Source organism: Neodiprion virginianus, chromosome 4 (genome assembly GCF_021901495.1).
Source record: "Neodiprion virginianus isolate iyNeoVirg1 chromosome 4, iyNeoVirg1.1, whole genome shotgun sequence".
NCBI lineage: Eukaryota > Metazoa > Arthropoda > Insecta > Hymenoptera > Diprionidae > Neodiprion > Neodiprion virginianus.
The window spans coordinates 940,884-961,731 of record NC_060880.1 but is presented as its reverse complement, the minus strand read 5'-3'; the positions used below and the strand labels follow the sequence as shown (position 1 = coordinate 961,731).

Genomic DNA, 20,848 nt, shown 5'->3' with positions numbered 1-20,848 from the left:
AGGCGTTTCGGGGTCACTGATTGCGATTTTGAAATCAGATTCTGAAAATTCTGTACATCGTTTTTTGTGAACAGAGTCTTTTGACCGTATTCGATCAAATTTGAAATTTTCGTCCGCCATATCGGATGCGTTATCTTGAATTTTCAAAATCTGATTAGAGATTCGTAATCAGTGAGACTAAAAACCATAGAATACTGTCTTGTTATAAAAATTGACTCAGCGGAGTGATACGCGTGTCAAAGGGTTAATCAATCCATCTCGATCAATCTTGATTCGCGATGGATCCCAATCCCCTACATATAGGCGGACCGACGTCATCAAGGACAATGGCGTCCCGGTGACAGGACCAAAGGTAATTTACCGAATTCAATACCAGATTCACCCTTGTTATCCCGAAGGACGAAGTCTCGGTCCCTGATGGTGAAGCGGCAATTATACCGCGGGCCCATCCGACCTCGTTCTTAGGAATCGAACCCGCCCAGGAATCAATGCGGCGATTATGCGGGGAATTCGACCGTCAGGTGTTTTGACCCTTCGCTTGGCCCTAAAGACGCCGTTCGACTAAATCTCAACCATCCGACTGACCGGAAAAAATGAACGCGAGGGGCACGAAATTTTTTTGGTCGATTGAGAAAACATTTTGGTGAGGTATAAACGAACATCGCTAATTTTTTTTTTGCGGACAGTCGAACATTCAGTGGGGTATCTATCGAAATGTTACGTTCATAAACAAAAAGAAAGTGCAATTGGAAAAGAGCTAGGAACAAAAATCTCTCATAACGAGCTGTTGAAAAATTAATTTTCAAACGAACTAAACTATCGTGGAATGAAATCGAACGGATCTGCCAGTTTTTTTCTTTTTTCTCCTAATATTGAAACGATTTGAAATGTCAGATCGATACTTAAACCTTTGTTTATATTGTTGGTATCTTCTTTCTGTGCATATAAGTAGATTTGTCGAATACAATCTTGTACGACGAATTAGACAAAAAAAAAAAAAAAAAATAAAAAATTTATCGATCTTGAACGAAGCAACTTCTTTCTTCGAGGCTGTAAATTGAGCAGAGACGAGTGGCCGAAATCGAGGATTTCACGAAGTTAAATGGGGGGCGAAACGGGCGGGCTGAGAACGATATTGAAATTGGCAATATCGGGTCGCCGCGATCCGCCCCGGACGCAGCATTCTCGGAGGATATTTCTGGGGCGTGAAAAGCCGCCTCGCCGCCGCGTTACCGGAAACGGGTCTGCAGTAAGGAGGGAGAAACGCCGGAGGGGGAGGAGGAGGAGGAGGAGGATTCAAACTTAATTAGCCATCCACGGCGGTGGATTCACCTTCAGGAATCGTCCCGCGATTGGAAAATTTACTGTTAAGGGATTTTTAAGCGAGTTGAGAAGGAAGAAGGAAAAAAAAGAAAAAAAAAAAAAACAACGGAGACGCGCCGAGTTTCGAGCCGCGAAACTTTGCTCCCGCGCTTTAAAGCTCCGCTCCACTCCGTATACCTCCGACTCTCGACTGATTAATGAATTCGAGCCTTCTCTGCCCCATTTTAGCAGCGGCCAACAATCTTTTAAGTGCGACGAAACAATCGCCACTCAACCGCACCGCCTCGACTAATTAATATACTAATTAGCCCTCTCGACGTGATTAACGGCCTCGTTTCCAATTTTGACCTAAATCTAACCAATTTTTGTTTCTCGTTTCAACTTTCCCCCCCGGATAATCAAACTGTACCAAAAGTCAGATTACTATAATAATCTGAAATCGATCAATGAATCAGAACTCTATATTTTCTTCGTCAAATATTCGCTATCGGAAAATACCGGTGTGAAAAAGAATAAATCATCTTATAAAACTTACAGGCAGATGTGAGAGAGAGGGGAAAAAAAATAAAAAAAAGAAACTTGAGTGTGAAGCGAAGGAAGAAATAATAAACAATGAGAAAAAAAACAAAACAAAAAGACCACGTGCGTGTAATTCTCGCCTCGAACTTTCCACTTTCCGCTTTCCGCGAATTGTTGTAGCTTGCAAGGCGTGTGTGAATAATTTCGTTACATCTACCATGAATAGTGATTTCATGCAATTATATTCGTAACACGTTTATACGAGGCGGAGTGCAGCAGAGGCGTTAGGTACCTACTTCCTGCACGTTTTCACGCCGACTTACCCCGGCGATATAATTCTCATTCACTGTCCCTGTTTACATTAATAATATTGCGTCATCATCACCATAATAATCGTACAATTTATAGTCCAAAGGTTTACCCTGTGCATTAACATTGGCTGTTATCTCCCTCTCTCTCTCTCTGCCCTCTCTCTCCGTCGTCGTTCTCGCGTTACGAGTATACGCTCAATTATTCACGCCTCGATCGTCTCCGCCATACAGTTCGGCAAATATTGTTGTATACGCGCTGATTTTACGCTGCAGGATCAGGTGAAATTTGCGGCCTCTTATTTGTTTCATCAATTATTACGGAAGTTGAACAAATTTCGAATGTTGATATGTTGCTGACGAAAATTTTTGAAAAATCTGTGCAACTTTGCGAACTTTATATGAAAGAAGACGTCCTGCAAATATCGAGTTGCGATATCAGTAATCGTGATTCCCGTAGAATAAGCAGCAAAAAAAGTTGACAAAAACAAATAGTCAGTACGGTCATGAAATGAATAGGTGTACAATTTCTTTTTAAAAATTGATTACCCACCTCGAAAGAAGATGAAAAAAAAGAAATAATAATAATAATAATTCTATCGCAAGCATTGAGAGAATAAAAAAAAAAGTTGAAACTCGCGAGCGACATAGCTTGAGAAGAATAATTATGAAATGAGAGAAAATTGAATACCGAAAAGAGAGAGAAAAAGGTAAGCTCAAAGAATTTTTGGTTCTTTGTTCCCGATTCTACGGCTGTATAAAGTATGATGCCTATGATATAAGAAAGTTAGAAAATAAGCTGCTCTTCGTCGTGATTGTTATAAAACTCGGAGACGGGAGCGTGAAGTCAAAATGAAGAAGCGGCCCTCTCGCACTTAATTTCGACCCCTTGTACATCTATAGCTATACATGAATACAGAACTAAAGGGTTGACACGCGGAACTCGCGAAGCACTTAACTAGTTCCCGCCTTTATTAAAGGCGAGGCGGGCACCCACCCCTCTCTTTTTTCTCTCTCTTTTGCTCACTCGCCGCAAACTTTTCGTAACTCACATTCCCCCCCCCCCCCCCCCCCCCCACCCCCCAACCTCTGCCTCCGTAAAATCTCAAGGAAATCTGAGGACGACACGTCGAATGCAACGCAACCGTGCCAGGCAATCTCCGTTCCCCTATTTGCGAAAAACTTCGTCAGGTAAAAGTGAACGAAAGGAAAAACGCGTAGGACGTAGGTTTTCAACTGTACAATTTTTTCCCTCGTTCAGCAACAATATTGCTTTAAGGCTGGATTGAAATTCGTCAAATTCAAACTCTGATCTTAAACGGTGATCGCGATATTTGCTTGAAAAAAAAAACCCGCAAAATGACACAATCACATTCGAGAATTTCATTTCATTTCTCCTCGACCTCAAAAATCGACCTCACGACTATAACAAGGGTGTGCCAAGGTACCTCGCCACTTCCTTCAGCTGGGGGGGCTTAACACCTCCGGAATTTCCTGTTCTCCCAAAGTGGCGCGATAAAATACAAGAAGAAGAAGGCAGAAAAAAAAGAAGAAATTATTATCGAACGGTCGCCAGATTTCGGAGGATTTGGCACTCAAAACGAGGAGAACATCCGACCTCAGAGTATAAAAATTCACGATAGCGTAAAGACCTTACGATTTTCGTCAGTGAGAACGAGAGAAAAAAAAATAAAAAAATTTTATTCGATCAAAAAAGCTGCTCTCGAGTTTTATATAACGTGCCCGAACTTTTGAAGATACAATCTGCGAATTTTTAATTACATTAGGTCACGCTGGTTCTTTGACTTTCGTTATTTTTCTTCACTTCAATTCGTCTCTTATAATTTCCGTGCGATGTGCGAAAGCCGTGGGAGTTGAAACGCGGCAGGTAACAGGGATAATAATTCGTCCGGCAACCGCGGACCGTCAATAACTCGGTGATCTTTATTGGCGAAGTAAGCCACGGACGCAAATAGGACTTGGAAACGCTTCGCTGGGAGTATAACAAAGCTTTAGGGGCGCGGAAAAGGGCCTCGTTTTCTCTCGCGTTTTCGCTGGGGGAGGAGGGAGGTGGTGGTGTAGCCTTCCATCCTTCCTTCCTCCTCTCTCTCTCGCACTTTATTCAAGATTTAAAGGCTTAGGGGCCAAGATATTGTTACGGTTACTGTTACTGTTACTGTTACGAGTTTCGAGTCGGCGAGGAGGCGGCAATAATTCCCCACCACCCCTACGCCCGGTGAAAATAATATTAATTACTGTGTCGTTAAGCGTCAACGGAACTTGGATTTCCTGCCTTCGCTACTGAGCTGAAGGAGGGGGAAAGAGGAAACGGGAGAACGAAATATTCTGCAACGGACATGTTGATTTCATATTATAGATAGCCCTAATTTTTATAACAGTATTGATTTCTTCCTAATGACCCTCAGTTTTCGAATCTGCTTGGCAAACACAGTTATAACTCTGCCTGTAAGATTGTCAAATACGTACGATACACAATGTTATATTTAAAAAAAATAAAAGATATATACGTATGCTATATTCAACATTCTCTTTCGTCAATTTCAAAGAATAATATCTAGCCGCAACTGCGGGATCGAGATTCTCGAACGAGCTGCGCAAAGACGAGTAAAAAAGTAGATCCTGGGTCAGGTAGTTCGTAAAAAGAGAGAATCGGGGAAGAATAAAAAAAAATAAGGCACCCCATTAGCCTGCGCCTTCGTCTTTTATCCGGCGGACTGAGATATCGAATTTTCAAAACTAAATTCGAGTAGCAGCGATGAATGATGTCGCTCCTTTCAGAGTAACAGAAACGGGGGATTTCAATCCGGCGAACGAAGAAGTACCGCGCGCGGCAGGAAGTTGCAGAAGCGAGCGGGAGAAAAGTTGAATACTGGTGAAGGCTAAGTCGCGAACCGAACGTATCGAAGACGGGTGAAAAAGGGCGAATGGAAGGCTGAGAGTTTCCCCCCTAGATTCTAGGCGTTCGTGCGGCTTCTAAGCTTCGGCAAGGGAACAGCCCTGCCGGGATCAAAGACCCCCCCCCCCCCCCGCCTCACCCCTCACCCACCCCCAGCAAGCTCTAATAATCGCAAGCACGACGATATCGCGATGCAGCCGAGAAACGTCGACGATAATCCTGTTACTCGCATTAACGTAGAACGGCGTCGTTCGGTCTGTATGCAACATCTTTTCAGAGACAAGAGATGCCCTAAGTAGGCGAGCCTCTATTGGCTTAGAAGACCGTCGCGTCGGGAATATTGTATTACGTACTCTTATACTTTTCACTCCCATACGCCTTTCATCGATATTAATATTGTTATTGTTGTTATTGTTATTATCCATTCAGAGAAGGATTTATTGATTTTTGGACGACGAAGAATAAAGTATCGAAGACTGCATGTATCTAATAAATATAAAGCGTGACTTGATATCCAGATCGTTGAAAGTAAGAAATGAAACAATGAAAATAGAAAGTCGAACAGAACAGTGCTTTAATGTACACTATCTACTGTTCCTTTTACTACATACGCATACTTATGAAACGGTAAAAAAAAAAAAAATATTTGGTTTTCAAAATGAAATATTTTTACTCAAGATTCATAGCGGGACCCCGTTTTTTCTCCTATTTTCCTTTTTATCATTTTTACTATTTTTCAAATCGTTTTTTCTATTTTCATACCTCTTCCCACATACATGTACATCGGTCGCATAATGGTCGTTAAGTGTCGGAAACGACAATATACACGTATAGAATGTACAGCCGTGAAAGTGCCAGAGACGCGTTGAAGTTGTCGCAACCGATATTTCGTTCTGCGTTTGACGCGCTTGCGAGAACGTCGATGAGAAAAGAAGAGGCTGGATGAAAAATGACAATAAAAAAAAAAGAAAGAAAAAGCGTAATAGAAAATTTAGTGCACTCACCAACATCCTGGGAACCGCCCCAAGTGCCGAGCTGAGCCTGTCGCGCCAGCCTGGATAGAGCATCGACGTAAACTCGGGAAGCAGCGGCGGCTCCTGAAAAAAAAGAACAAAAAAAAATAAATATATTTCCGCATTAGTTGTCTTTCTATAATTAGAGCTTTGGGAAGGTTATATTTCTTCTGTGAAAAGTTTCGCTCGATGATAGACATCACCGAAAGCCTCTGCTAAGCCGCGACGGATCTTCTTTTGTGCCAACTACGAGATTAGAAATTTGATGATGAGAAGAGGGAACGCGTAACGTCCGAAGGACGAAGGGGAGGAGAAACATCGGAGCCGTAACACGATCCGTATCTTTTCTTTCCCAGGCTATAAGCCTCGGGGTGAGCGAGAGAGATGTGAAGCAAAGAAAAGAAAGAAACAAAGTACTTCTGCACCTTCTCTTCTTCCTTCGCGTCATCCACGTTCGACCCACGCGACGTTCTGAACGCGCGAACGGATAGACAGTTGGACATGTGAGTCGATCGTGTATACCGTACGTATATTATCTGTAGCACGTCACGTTCGGCAAAAGCAGCGTCTCGTGGACGCGAGATGAGAGAAGGAAAGAATGAGAGTGAAGGGGAAAGGAGGGATGGTTTTTTTATAGCTTCTGCCACCTACCACCTACACCCTCACCCTTTTTCCTTTTCGTATTCCACGTATACGAAGAACGAAACTGCGGAGATCGAGTCTAAGAGGGAGGGAGGGGGGAGGGAGAGAAAGCTGGTTTCGCGAAAGCTAAAAAAGACGCGAAAAGCACAGACCGACTCTTTTCACGGAGGAGAAAAAATGCTCGCACATAGACACAGACGCGTACGCGGTTCGTGCAACGAGCTTTCAGAAACTCGCGTCTTTTCCGAGTCCGAGAAAAATGCAGTCCCGGATAATTCATCCGTTGCATGAATCGGTCTGAAAAAGTTAGTTTTTTGAATGACGAAGAAAAAAAAAAGAACAAACTGCAACTGCGCATAGCCGGATTAATTTCACGGCTTAGAATTAGACCGGGATTGGGAAAGTGATGTGTAATTATAGCGGAGGGCTAAGAATGTGCCGCAGTTTTCAATTAGTGGTTTGGAACGAACCGAGCTTGCGATCCTTGGGACTTAAAGCCTCGAAAAAAAGCGCGCGAGGTTCCAGTGAGAATAGAAGAGCGTTCTTCCAACTTTGCTCTCAGCCGGCTGGCGGCTATAACCCCCGAAAATTCCTCAGCGAAGACAAAAGGTGAGCATTAGTCGAGCACTTCGCTCGAATACTAATGCAGCCGAGGCCAGAGCCAAGAGAGCCAAGAGAGCCAAGAGGGTAGCTGCCGTAGCTGCCGTAGCTGCGTACCCTAAGTCCCGCTTAAGAGTTTCTCGCCTTCCGTTTCCTCGACTCGTCTGATCCCGGCAGCGAGCGTTTCTTCGGGTTATTCACAGCCGCTGATCCCCGGCCCTGAATCGCCGGTGAGATAGAGTCTTGCGTTCCCCGCATCGGACCGTGGATCCTGTCACTCGCCAGGGGTGATCCGGAGTTCAGTTAAAGTAGGTGGCACGTTTCTTGGTTCAATTCCGAGTATCCTCCCCGCTGACTAATAGCCTGTCGCCTTTCGCGATGTTAATTGTCATTGCCGCCAGTTGTCAGTAATCGCGTTGCCCGGTTTCATCTCACGCTCGCCTCGCCTCGCCGCCCCTCGCCGCGACTCTTCTTAATATCCGGAGTCAATTTTGAATTCAAAGAAGTGCTTGGTAATGCCTGTAAGGGCTGGAAACCCCCCAAATTTTTTCCACGCACAGGCGAGTATGGCGTATGGTGATATTTACTTTGGAAACTGATTTATACCCGCGGATCATGATCGCGAGTGTTTTCCGAAGATCAGAGTTAGAGGCGTTGGTTGCACCTCTCTTTCAATTTTTTGTCTTCCACGTGATATGTGACGTAAATATTTGAAATTCCGAATTTGAAAAACTTCCGACAGCGCCAAATTCCCAATTTTTTGTTAGCGAAACTTAAGGTACAGAAATCAAACTTTGACAAAACAGCAAAGTTTTGAACGGTCCGAAACCTAACGCTCAACGTTCCGAATAGACACAATACCGAAAGGGCGTAACTTCGACGAGTCAAAGTTCCGAAAGTGCGAGAATGAGAAGATACAAAGATCTCAAACATCGAAATTCCGAATGACCAAAGATTTTCAGTTCTCTTAATTTCTGGCTCGGTGAAATTTTCCACCACTTTGATCTTTCTTTGTTTTCGATTTTCGATATTTTTACGCTCGGAATCAGTCCCTTTCGGAACTTTCGACATCCCGAACGTGAACCCCGCCCCGATATTCCCGCTTCAAATACTCGAGCATGTCCGGATCGCGGGATTAATTCGTTGGTCGGAAGGTGGCAGAGTGCGGTGCCAAACGAAACCAGCGTATCAAAACCGATGATCTATCGAAGCGGCGGGACAATTCGATCGGCAAACAAAAGCCGCGGCTATCCCATACCTCGATTATAACAGTCGGGGAAGAGGCGGGTGTAAAAGCGGGATGTTTGCGGCGAGAGAACATAGGATAGAAATGAAATTGGATTGGTGAATGAAAGAGGAGTCGAGCTTCTGGTCTAATCAATCGAAAGGGTGGCAAAATTCGTACCGCAGAAAGGAAGTGCGGCAAGCCGTGGGAATCGCCACTCTTCCCAATCCCGACCCTTCTCCGCTTCACTGTGTACCTAACTCACATTCGGATGGAACGGATCGCCTCGCTTTCTCTACGGTAGAACAGCTCGCGACTGTCTCTGCATGTTACACGGAAACGTGTCAAACGCCGTTTCACTCTGTCGATGTGGGTAAAAATAACAAAAAATAATCCATCATTTTTCAAACCCGATTAACACACAGCCTCGATTATTTTTCCTAACGATCGGTCTTTTCTTTTTACTCCCACGAAGGACGCGACACGATATCAATTTATGCGGTTAAAGTATCAATGATATTATCATTGTCTTACTTACTAAGTACCTGTTTGATGTAATGAGTGAAAGATGAATAAACATTTTTACCCGAAATTGAAAAATATTTTCAACGACACTATAAATTATCGAAAAACTTTTCCATCATTGAGACTACATACTGATTCAATCGAAACCGTCTCCGGTTATTTTTTTTTTTTGGACTCGATTAATCGGTGCATCGATTATTCATAGCTTGGTGGTCATCGCTAGATATTAGTACACGCATCGATGAACGAGGTTTCAGTTTTTACGAACGTTGAAAATACGTGCCGTGTGATGATCGATAATCGTCAAAGAGAAGAGCACCGTGCGCGGGAGAACTTAATTTTCCATTGTCGATACAAACCGGAATGAAATTTCAATGGAAATTGAATTGCAATCCAAGTAGGTAAGGGTCTGTTTATTTACCCATCCACTCCGTGCCTCGCCTCGCCTCGTCTCGCCTCGCATTCCCTTATCTTACTTTACGATTACTTACAGGATTGACTTCACTTCTCCCTCGTGTTGTGTGTGTGTGTGTGTGTGTGTGTGTGTATGAGCGAGAATCATAAGCGCAGAACCACAGCTAAATCCCCGTTTCCTACCAACCCGAACAACGTCTACTTATTCTCCGCTCCTCGCACAAACTAACTTCTCTAGATATATTCCACCGTATATTCTTCTTCAAACTAATCCAGTTTCTTTGGACTCAAATTACGCAAGTTACCTCGAAGCAGTTGCAGCTTAGCAGAACTTTGCATGATCGATTAAAACCACTTTCGGGCAATCTGGTTTCATCCTCGTACCTCAGACCGAGGAACTGCAAAAAGCACAATTTGCTTCTGCTTTTTACCCATACCCAAGATATTACACTCCCCTCGAAAAATGTACTGCTGATGCAACACGGGAGTAATCGTTCCAATTATCACCCTCCTACACATTGCACCGAAGTGTCATTATGACGAATAGAAAAATTAATAAAAAAGGAAAGAGATAAAAATAAAAAAATGTATAAAAATTACCCTGCAACAGCATTACGCATAATTTGCATGAAATAGCCATTCCGCATTTATTCCGCAAGCTTACGACTGCGTCCAGCCCTCCGTCTGCTGCCGCCACTTTGTACCCACTAAATAAATTCGCAGCACCCTCACAGTCAACGGATTAAAATGTTTTTCCCAACAGCGCAACGCCGTCACTGAAATTAAATTTGGAAATACAGATCCGCGCTGATGAACCGCGACGATACGACCAACGTAACGCTGAGACAAACGAATTGGAAAGAAACGACCGATATCTTGTGTAGAATTGATTCGCCGGGGGATTTAAAGCAAAAATTAAAGAGCCTTCCATGCGTGAAAATGAACGAGTCAATGAGTTCGAGAAATATTGTCAACCCCTGGGGGGATAAACGGAACGGTTCGAGACCATAGAGTTCATTGCGACATCTGCAGCAGCAGCGGCAACGAAGGCTTGAATACGTGATGCAAAATCCCGAGTGATGTAGGCATCATCGAGAACCGTGGCAACTCGAGCGGGATGGGCAAATATATATGTACGTTTTACATATAGCTGTAGAGTTGTGTGCGAAAAGAATTTGCTAAATACCCGATGTATATCAATCAAACATCGGCGGGTGGAATAATAATCCCGGTTTTATCAGTTTTTCCATATTTTTTTCCTTCATCTCTTTTCATTCCGTCAAACATCCACGCTGCGTCAGGTGTGATCCACCAATCAAAAAAAAAAGTTTTTAAATCAAAAACAATTGCAATGAATATAAAAGAAACGAACATACTGAAAAAAAATTAAAATTTTATCAAACCGGGAGTTTTGTGAAAAGAAACACGCGTGGAAAAGTTTTGGAAAATAAATCCAAGCAATCTTTCGCAACGCCGCGCATAACGGGTAAATAATAAAGGGTTCCTCTTAGGTTAAAAAGGGCAGCGAGGCTATATTGAATAAGAAAGAAATTAAAAGGAAAAGATGGAAAAAAAAAACGAAATTAGTAAAAGGGAAAATCTCTCGACTCCTCACAGGCGGCGAAGCGTTACTCGGCTTCACTCACTTCCGACTTCGTACCCTCTTTTCACCCCTTTTCGTCCCTCGGCTCTACCGACTCAGGGACCAACGCAAGCTATCCACGTTGAACCGCAGCTCGGCAGTTACGCCAGAATTGTGTTGGGCCTACAACCGAAGTAACAAGGTACAAGCCTATTAAGCCATCCAAAACTTAAGTTAATCCCTCCATGACTGTTCAAACTTTCGAGCGGCAACACGGAGCCCCTCTTCTCTTCACTTCTCTTCTCTTCTCTTCTCTTCTCTTCTTCTCCACCTTCCGTCTAATTAACTCACGACTATAAATCAGATTTGTGTCAGCCTTATTCGACACACCTAACATTCCCGGCAGAGAAAGCCTCCCGTCTCCTTCTCTCTCTTCTTAGGTACTTTCCGCTCTCCCGCTCTCCGTCTTGTGTTTCGCGACTCGCACTTCGCAAATCAAGGGGTTGAAACACCGGCACGTGCCGTTGATTGGGAAGTGGTAATTAAGCGCGGTAAATAACCGTCGACTCAACGCGTCTCGTACATCGGGATCTGTACACACGGTAAAGAGATTCAGAAAATTGTTTTATCGCCTCGTACCTGCTAACAAGAATCGCTTCTTTTTCTCCTTTCCCTGGAAGTCATTTTTTGCGCCACTTTATGCGTACAAAAGCTGCTACGCAACGGGCACTGCTATTATCGAGGCAAACAAGGCCAACAATGGGCCAACAATGGATTCGGGCAACAAGGATTATGCTATGAATTTCGGGCTGATTGATGTCCGCTACCAAAGTTCCGGTCGGTGCTCCTGAATTTTAAGGGGTAGAGAAAAACTTCCTCCCCAACAACTTACACGGAGCCAACTCGACCCCCTTTTCGTCGGAAAAACTCCGCGCCTAGTTCGTGAAATAACAATTCATTTTTCCACCGCACAAAGAGAGCCGGGGAATATTAATCCCCATTTTCTCTCCCTGCAGCAGTTCTCGCTTATCGCGTCCCGGACGCAATTCGACCGCCTGCAAAGCAGGACTGAAACAATGTCCGCTGTAATCTGGCAGACTCCCGCACTCCTCTCCTTCTCTTCTTTGCGTAATGATCCAGGGTAGATTCTCAAGCATCCATTTCACCATGCCTTGATGTACCTCATTGTCGGCAGGAACAGAAGTCCTTCGTCGGTAGCGAGTTTTTTTTCCCACGGATTTACCGATTTACCCTCAGCTAGAAACTTGTTTATGTCTGTATAGTACGAGTATTGGGGTGGTTTTTTTTTTTAAACTTTTTTATCCGACGTACCCCTCGAAAAGTTAGCTTTTAACCTCAAACGAAGCCTCGTGAAACCGTAACTCGGTAGCGAAATTCTAAAATGTGACTTTAAACCGAAATACCTCGACAACTATACAAGTTGGGATGCTGTTTTTGCTTTTGTTGCTTTCAGAAAAAAAAACAAATCCGCTCTAATAAGTACACATTCAAGAACACGAGACAAAGTTCGGATTTTTTGACGCGGAAGCCAACGCCGAGGATTCAACGTCGTAGCTGATCACAACAGCTAATGCCCGATCATTAGGTAACAATAATCGAGGTCGGCACGCATCGTTGTTACTTTCATCTCAACAGTCACGTCGTGATTCGCGAAGGGTCGAAAACTTGTCCAAGCGATCGTCGTGACGCTGCCTTAATTGCCCCTCGCATCAAGGGGTCGTAAGCGCAGGTGCAGATGTCCGTGTTTCATCTCCCTGTGCTTATAGCAGTTCACTCGTCAACCTGCGGCCCAACATCGCGTTGTACTACGCATGCTTAATGTGCCTTGTTCTCCGGTTACGTCCTGTGTAATAACAAAGACTCAAACTTGCATTACAACTTCCGACATTGAGGGATTCGTACAGAGCGAACGAGGACCGAGGTTAGTCCAGCGTCTAAAGTTGGAAAAACCGGTGACAACCGGACGATCGGTGAAGCGAAACGAGTTCCATAATCCTGCGAAACATGTCTCGCACCGATACGCGATACCCGATCCCCAAAAAATGACGAAAGCCGAAGTAGGTATTTGGGACGGCCGGATCAAGTTACCCAAGTCTGAAGTTTCAGTCTTCCGGATCAAGGCAACGAATCCTGCGGCAGCGAACGAGCGAGCCGGAATCTTTACACCAATCGAAACAATGGAGTGATATCTTTGAATTCCACGCGCGTCATACAACCACGTCGTGGCTCGTCCTGCACCGCTAGATTTAATTAAGGTTCACCCGATATCCTCTATCCCATCGTAGCAAGCCGCAGAATCCCGAAGCGGCACACGCCTCGTGCCTTCCAACCACCACGTATAACCCACACGTACGGATAACCGGGGCGGAGTGGAGGGAGATTGAGACGGAGGAAGGGAGAGAACATCCGCGGTGGGTATTCAAAAGGCGGATTTACCAACGCCGTTCTCTACAACCTGTCGCAGACATTCCTAATACCGGAGAGTATCACCTCGATTCGGAACCGGGGGTGACCTACGCAACAAATGCGATTAGACGACAAGAATATTCCCCGTCGTTGTCACCGTCATCGGTGGTTTGTAACCTGAAATTTCCCAGTCCGCATCCTCGGTGCTCACCGTGCAGCAGCGAGAGAAATTATTCGGAGAATGAAATTCAAAGTAACATCGACGGAACGTCCGATCCGCACAGGCGGCGGATATTGGAACAGGTATTCCGGGGTGCGAGCAAATCCGGAAGCCCCAACGGCACATGGAAGCCGTATACGTGAGAGTCGCAGGCAACATGCCTGGAGATTATTGGAGTGTGCTTCTATTACCGGTTACGTGCCTTCCATTTTTCCTCCGTTATTCGAGGTTCGCTTCATTGCCGGCGAAGAGACTGCCGAGCAAATATCATAACGCTCCTCAAACTTGTTCCAGATACACGCGGCGAAACGATGCCCTGAGTCAGCATGGACGTCGACGGTATGTAAGCATGGTTAGAACCAATTAATCAGGTTAGGTATCCGCGTTTCTCGAGTTCCCGGATCGTCCGTGCGAGTGAGATTTTGTTTCGTCCGGTCTCGATCGGGGGAAGGAACTGAGGCGAGGTTGGGCGGAATGGAGTATATTAGCACTCTGAGTGATCGCTTGTGTTTCCAAATCACTTTGGCCAAGTCACAGTCGCAGCGCGTCGCTGCGCCGCGTGGAACTTTCTTCTTTTGAGTCAACTTTTTCGATCTAAGGAAATTGCCGGCACCATTAGGGCTAGGCTGAGGGTTGTCCCTTAACCCCCGAGCAATATCATCGTGTCGTTCCTTTCCTCCCTTTCTTCCCTTCTCCCCGCAACGAACCCTTAAACTCTTCCTAACCTGCCCTGGATCCGAGGCCATCATTTCACCCAAAATCACTTCACTCTCTCCTGGCCGTATCTCCTCCTTCATCGCGACCTATTCCAACCTCCCCCCTCCGTAACATCAAGAAAGCATCACCCGTCCCCGGCACTTTTCTCATTCGCTGCACTCTGCCCGGATCATCGCCACGTGAATTGGCGTCCTTCCTCCCCCTCTGGAAAGTCGGAATTTTATCCGAGTTTCAGAAAGTCCAATAGCATTTCAATGACAGATGTTCCGAGAGGTCGAGATAGCTTATCTCCTTTAGCCCATGTTTCGCTGGTACTGAGAGTGAAACCTCAAGACCGACTGTGCCAATTACCTTTCCATCTTATCCTCTCTCCTCCTCTATTTCCTAGCGTTTTCTACTTTCAGATTAAAGTCACCGAAGAGAACCCACGACATTGTTCGGAAATTTAACCGACGCTGTCCGACCGCGTAGAGTTAAGCGACTCGCGAAATGGACAAGAAAATCGCGGTGTTAGTCGGTCTTATAATCGGAGCACTAATGGGTAGCCGTAGTAATGGTAATAACGGCGACAGGAATTCCCTGGCAATTACCGGAAAAGATCAAGAACCTTTTGCCATGCCATAGCCGAGGGGTGAGAATCCCACATCGTAGGAGTGGGCGGAGAGAATGTCCTGGATTATGCCGACGCGAATGGGTAAGAGAGGCGATTCGCCTCTTAAGCTCTAGCGAAAGGAGCCGATAGTCATCCTAATCCGAAAGTGATACATCGATCAATATTACGCAGTGAAAAACTTTCAGCATCCAGTGATCCAGCAAGCTGTTACCGAGTTACAAAGCAAGTCCTCGCTTTGTGTCAAACTCGCGTTAGGCACGTCGTGCGTGGCTGCTCGACTGTGTGTTTGAGCATGTGGTCAGGACCTTTACCAGGTTAGGCATCCCTACATCCCCTTTCTTTCTCTCTTGACTTTTCAACGGAGCTGAAAATCCTCAAAGACTGAAAAGTATCTCCAAAATATTCCAATTTTGCCGCATGAATTGACCATTTTCGTTCGTAACACACAAGAAATCGGCAAACGGATGTTAGAAATTTCGAATCTTCATAACTACCGGCCAACGTGCCTCGGGAATATTCCAACTACATTCGTACCTGCATAATTAATTTCTGTTGAGCCACGTAGTTCGCGTCGAAAGGTTCGCCTGTGCTTGCGGAGGAGAAACGTAGTCTGCGAGTGTCTGCAGCAGCCAGCCCGGATATCTGCCTACGGTATAAATGCCCCTAAACGAGGGCCATCACCCCCTAATGCCAGCAATTCCCGACAGAGAGATAGAGATAGATAGATAGATAGATAGGAGAGAGAGAGAAAGAGAGAGAGAGAGGAGAGGATCTGGACGACTGTCCGATCGTGCCGCGGCTTCACCATACATACACACACCCTTCGGAATGGGTATCTATGTATATCTGTACGGTGAACAGGAAACTGCCACGCACGGTTCTGCAGAGCGGAAAAGACAACGGTGACCAGAACAGTGCCATTCCCAGCAGATATAGTGACACGCAGTGTTATCTGGTTGCGCAATTTTGCGCGAAGAGATAAGGGAACTCGCGAAATGATAAGCCGAGTACGATATTGAAGTAGTTCTCATACATTCATGGTCTGTTTCACCCAAGATATGGTGGCTACGACCATTGTCACCGTTACGATGAGTCATTCGTACCAGCTTATCTCGATTTTAACCGAAGATTGAAGTCAATTTTCACCACATATGTACCCAGTATATTTTCCTCCTACGTTTTTCGAGCTGGGAAGCTGCTTGGTCGCATTTATAAACCGCAATCGCAAAACGCGGCAGCGCAGTGTCCGTATTGTCTGGAACTGCAGAGGAGAATGCGGCATGCGGGCGACGCCACGTAGTCAATGCATCGTTACTGGACATTGGCTAGAGTGAGAGCGAGAGAGACAGAGAGAGAGAGAGAGAGGGAGAGAGAGGAACGTTGATTCCCTCGGGTTGTCATTCAAGTGACACAAAACATGACAATTATCCAACCCTAAACAAGAATTGACCGTCACAGTCACGGCAGTGTGATGATGGCTTTCGCGTTCCCGTGCGATTGTCGATGGTGTTTGTGAGAGCGGATCGCGGTTGAATTTTTAAATGCGGTTTAAGCAACTCCTCTACTACGTAAATCAAATAAGAACGTAGTCAAATAGAAGTAGCGTGCGGGATGAATGAGTTTTACTGGTTCCCACTCTGCGCCAAAACACGTCGAAGAATCAACGTCTAGTCAATACCTCGTAGTCGACATTTTCAATCTATTTGCACAGTCCAATAGATCCAATTTTATAAGCCTCATTTTTTTTTCTTCTTCTTACCAATGTTTAGTCACGAATTTTTCTAAAACTGTAAATGGAAATGTTACAATTTCAATAAGTTTATAACAATTGAAAGTGGAACGGCATCTACGAAGATTAATTCTATTATATAATACAACGAAAACGTGGCACAAAGGCTTGACGAAATCCGTTATTAAAATATCTGCCTCCTTTTTCACCAACAAATTACGGAACCTGTTTGTTCAGCAATAAAGAAAAGTAAAAGCTAAGTAAAGCCAAAAAACTGTTATTGTTTAAAGTAAAATACTAGTAAAGAAAAAATTGTCAAATTGAACTTGTAAATGAACATTTATATGTAGAGAAGGTGTATTTTAATCTTGCGAATGAATGAATGATTAAGCATCATGAATATTTACAATTTTATTCACACAAGTTTATAACACCTCTGATTTATTCGTTTATTAACCAAAAAGAAAATATGTACAGTTTAGCTAAAAAGAAAGAAATTCATTCAAAATCGATAATAAAACAAAATTGATTAATTGTACGTCTATAAATGTATGTCTAAACAATTTTCTTTATAGTTTGAACCTTGTATCCTTAGTAACAAGTTTTCATGTTTTTTTTTTTTTTTTTTGTCACGGAATATTTCGAGATGACAGACAACAACCGTTAGAAATTAATGATCGATATTAATCGAATCCATTAGTCCGAGGCTATTAACCGACTACTCCGCTGCTTCTGAAGTGTATAATAATATAATACAGCTGCAAACCATTACAGTGCACTTATAAGGTGAACAGCGGAATATACTCTTCGTGACGAAATTTCAGTCTAAGGCTTCTCTCACCCAGTTAGTGGCAGCCACTGACTGCAAGGCATTGCGGAGGAATTTTCTCGCGTTTGAAAAATCGAGGCTAATCGGAAACCTGAGCCGAGAAGAAGCCGCAAAAGCGGCTATGATATATGCTATAAATTACCAACTTCAAACTGTTCCCGATCATCACGTGCGTTGCAAAGACTGTGCGTCACGTTTCGATGAATTGTCGAAAGAAACCCCGATGATGGAACTGACAATGAACCTTATTGTCAGACAACGATGAGTGGATTCCTCGATTTCAATTTCACCCTACTCGGCACTTTGGGCACTCTGTATCTTCCTCTATCGATATACTCCCTATCCCGCTCTCGTTCCAGTAATCAACCGCCCATTTCACACGAGAGGAGAGCGAAGAGAATCATGGCGAGCAGTTTCGCCTGTCAGGGACCTTGGCTTTTAGCAACTGGATCACAGCTCACACAGAGTTTCCAATTCGTCGTCAATACCGATGATCGTCATTGAATTTGATAGGTGAGGATTAATTTCCGTGCACGGAAACCGGAGATTCACATGCACGTTCAATGATCGTGATTAATGTTGACGACGGGTGTGTCCATTAACACGATAAACTTCATAAAATATGACCTGTCTTGTTTCGAAATTGTATTACGGATGTATTACGGACACGTGCTTATGCGATCTATAGGCAAATGTCTTCAAGTATAGGCGTTAAACTACGTCAACCACATTTTTATTACTCATATATGAAAAATAGAACTGACAACGTTCGCGATTTCAATCAGATTTATGCTACTTCATCTTCCTCTTCGACCAGCAATAATAATGATAAGGATCCACCGATGATGAGAATCTAAACGATGCTCACAACGAGCAATGCTCAAGGATAAATTGACAAGTTCAACGAATTAGCCAGAAATTTCTTACACCGACAGTATACTTGAAATTCGATATATACCGTATATCAAAAAAAAAAAAAAAAAAAAAAAAATTACTCAGACCGAAATTCTTTTCCAAACCTGTTTTTACATCAACACTTACAGACGATTGAGTCAAACTAAATCTGTATTTTTCCTTAATCAAAAGATGAAGAATAAAATGTAGTGATATAATTAGAATAGACGAGATTTAATTAATGGAGTAGCGTTTTTAACTCACAATATATACACTTCGCAGAAAGTGCATTCTACACTTGTATACAAAACAATTTGCGTAACACTCAATCTTCGTGGTTTTAGCATAGTCTGACTAATTACCGCGGCCACTTAGCGAAAAGAATCGAGCAAATGAAAAAGAGAAAAGACGAAATAACGGACGTAAGAGTTGAGCGAAATGGCAATTGAACGTGGAGGGTAGGTGAAGTACCAACGTGACAATGCCATTCCGAGTTTATAATATGAATAATATAATGCTAGCAACAATTTTCATAATTAATTAATTAATTCATGAATTCGTTTCTTTAATTTTTCACATCGGAAACGAGAACTATGAGCAAACTGTCGGAACTTTGCGACCGAAACGAATTAACCGTAGCAACCTGAGGTGGAAAATTTCTTAAATGCAGCTGGTAAAACGGTGCGGAAGAGTGGTAAAAATATAAACATTTGAAAATGCGTCTGGCTGCGAGGGAATCGAGAGAAATGCAAGGTGAAGAATTACATCTCGCTTACTGCCGTTCCAGCTACGTTTTCAGGCACACAAATGAAGCATATAAATTCCGGTGAAAATACCTGAGAGTGGAATACTCAAGACATTAAACTTCTCGAAGGCGAAGAGTAGAGTAGAAAGATGGCGAAATGCAGGCTGCACTTTCCGCCGGTATTCCGCAGCCCCGCTCATCGTTCCTCTCGACTTTTCATCCTCCGCTATCCGCACCACCGTTCTTGCAAATGTTCTTAAGAATTCCTTCCCGCCGCATATAAGTTGCGGCACACGGCAAACGCGAATAGTTTAATCTTGTTGAGAAACGGTGAGCGGGGAGGAATTAAACAACGCAACGGTAGAAAGGAAGAAACATTGATAAGAATTACGACGAGCTTAATTCAGCGATAAACTTTTCCTTCTCAACTTATGCATGTGTAAATTGAGTAGCAATTTTATCATACCATACCACGCCTTTTGGAACTTCCCTACCGAGTTCCGGTATCACGAGGCTTCGTTTGAGGCTAAAAACTAACTTTTCTGAGGGTACGTTAGGAGGAAAAAAAAGTTAAAGAGAAAAGACCCACCCTAATACGTACATTGACTTTCTTTTGGCTAAAAGTTTTTTTTTCCCATTTAATCCGCCAAATGAAAATGCTCGAACAACGAAGGCATTTTTTTTTTTTCTTTCACAATGCAGCCACCACGGACAAAGTTGAACGCGCGTTTTCGCCTCAGCCCGGGGGCCGCACGAGATTCGATCGTGAAATTTTGTATACATGCATACATAACGTGGAACTTCGGTGGTTTGGCATATCTATCTTGGCAGCGTGCAGCGCATGGTTTTAGCAATGTAGATGGGGGACGAAAGCCGGTTGCCGCAGGAGTACAGAAGTCAGATCGCGGCGTAGAAAGAGACGGATAGACAGATAGACGGACAGTGAGAGGGAGAGGGAGAGAGGAGGGGTGAAAGCTCCAATTTGCAATGTAAATACTTCAAAGCGTTTCCCGTTCCGTGATTGTTTTGACAGCGGGGGTAAGAGGGGTGGGAAAAAAATTCCCCACCGCCTCTCAGGTGGCGCCGCCGTATAATTAGCCTTTTGAATAATTTATATGTCACTGCACATCGCGAATGGTTTCTATATACGTATACACGTATGTACAATACACAGTATTTCACCTAATTATATGCATGCAATGACGGATTTTTATTTTTTTTTTTATTTTTTTTTTTGCACTTCCACTTCCTTTTTCCTCGTCAACTCTTTTTCAACCATTCGCCGTGCGATTCTACGCAGTCTTTCTTTCCGTTGTTACGTTTTATTTTTACCACTATCGTGGCGTTGGATAATTGATGTAAAAAAATTGATTCAAAACGTAAACGGTTCAATAAAGAATCGAATAATTCTTTTTTCTTTTTTACATGTGGCCGATTTCCTTATTGACAAATCGTGAACCGTGCATCTCTATCAGAACTCTTCTCCTTCTTCTTCTTCTTCTTCTTCTTCTTATTCTTTTAGTACTTTTCTTCTTATGACTGCGATACGTTTGGCGCAGCACCAACACACTCACACACGTGCATACGTCTATACATACGCATTATT

The 20,848-nt window shown here is 43.8% G+C and overlaps 1 protein-coding gene across 4 annotated transcripts in view; it reads right to left on the bottom strand.

Annotated features, from left to right (window-relative positions):
- LOC124303428 (zinc finger CCCH domain-containing protein 13) overlaps positions 1 to 20,848 on the bottom strand; it is a 115,358-nt gene that overhangs the window by 38,624 nt on the left and 55,886 nt on the right. For all 4 annotated transcript variants that reach the window (XM_046760614.1, XM_046760612.1, XM_046760615.1 and 1 more), the window contains exon 4: positions 6,072 to 6,164. In XM_046760614.1, the coding sequence (XP_046616570.1) occupies positions 6,072 to 6,164 (93 nt within the window). The remainder of the gene's footprint in view (positions 1 to 6,071; positions 6,165 to 20,848) is intronic.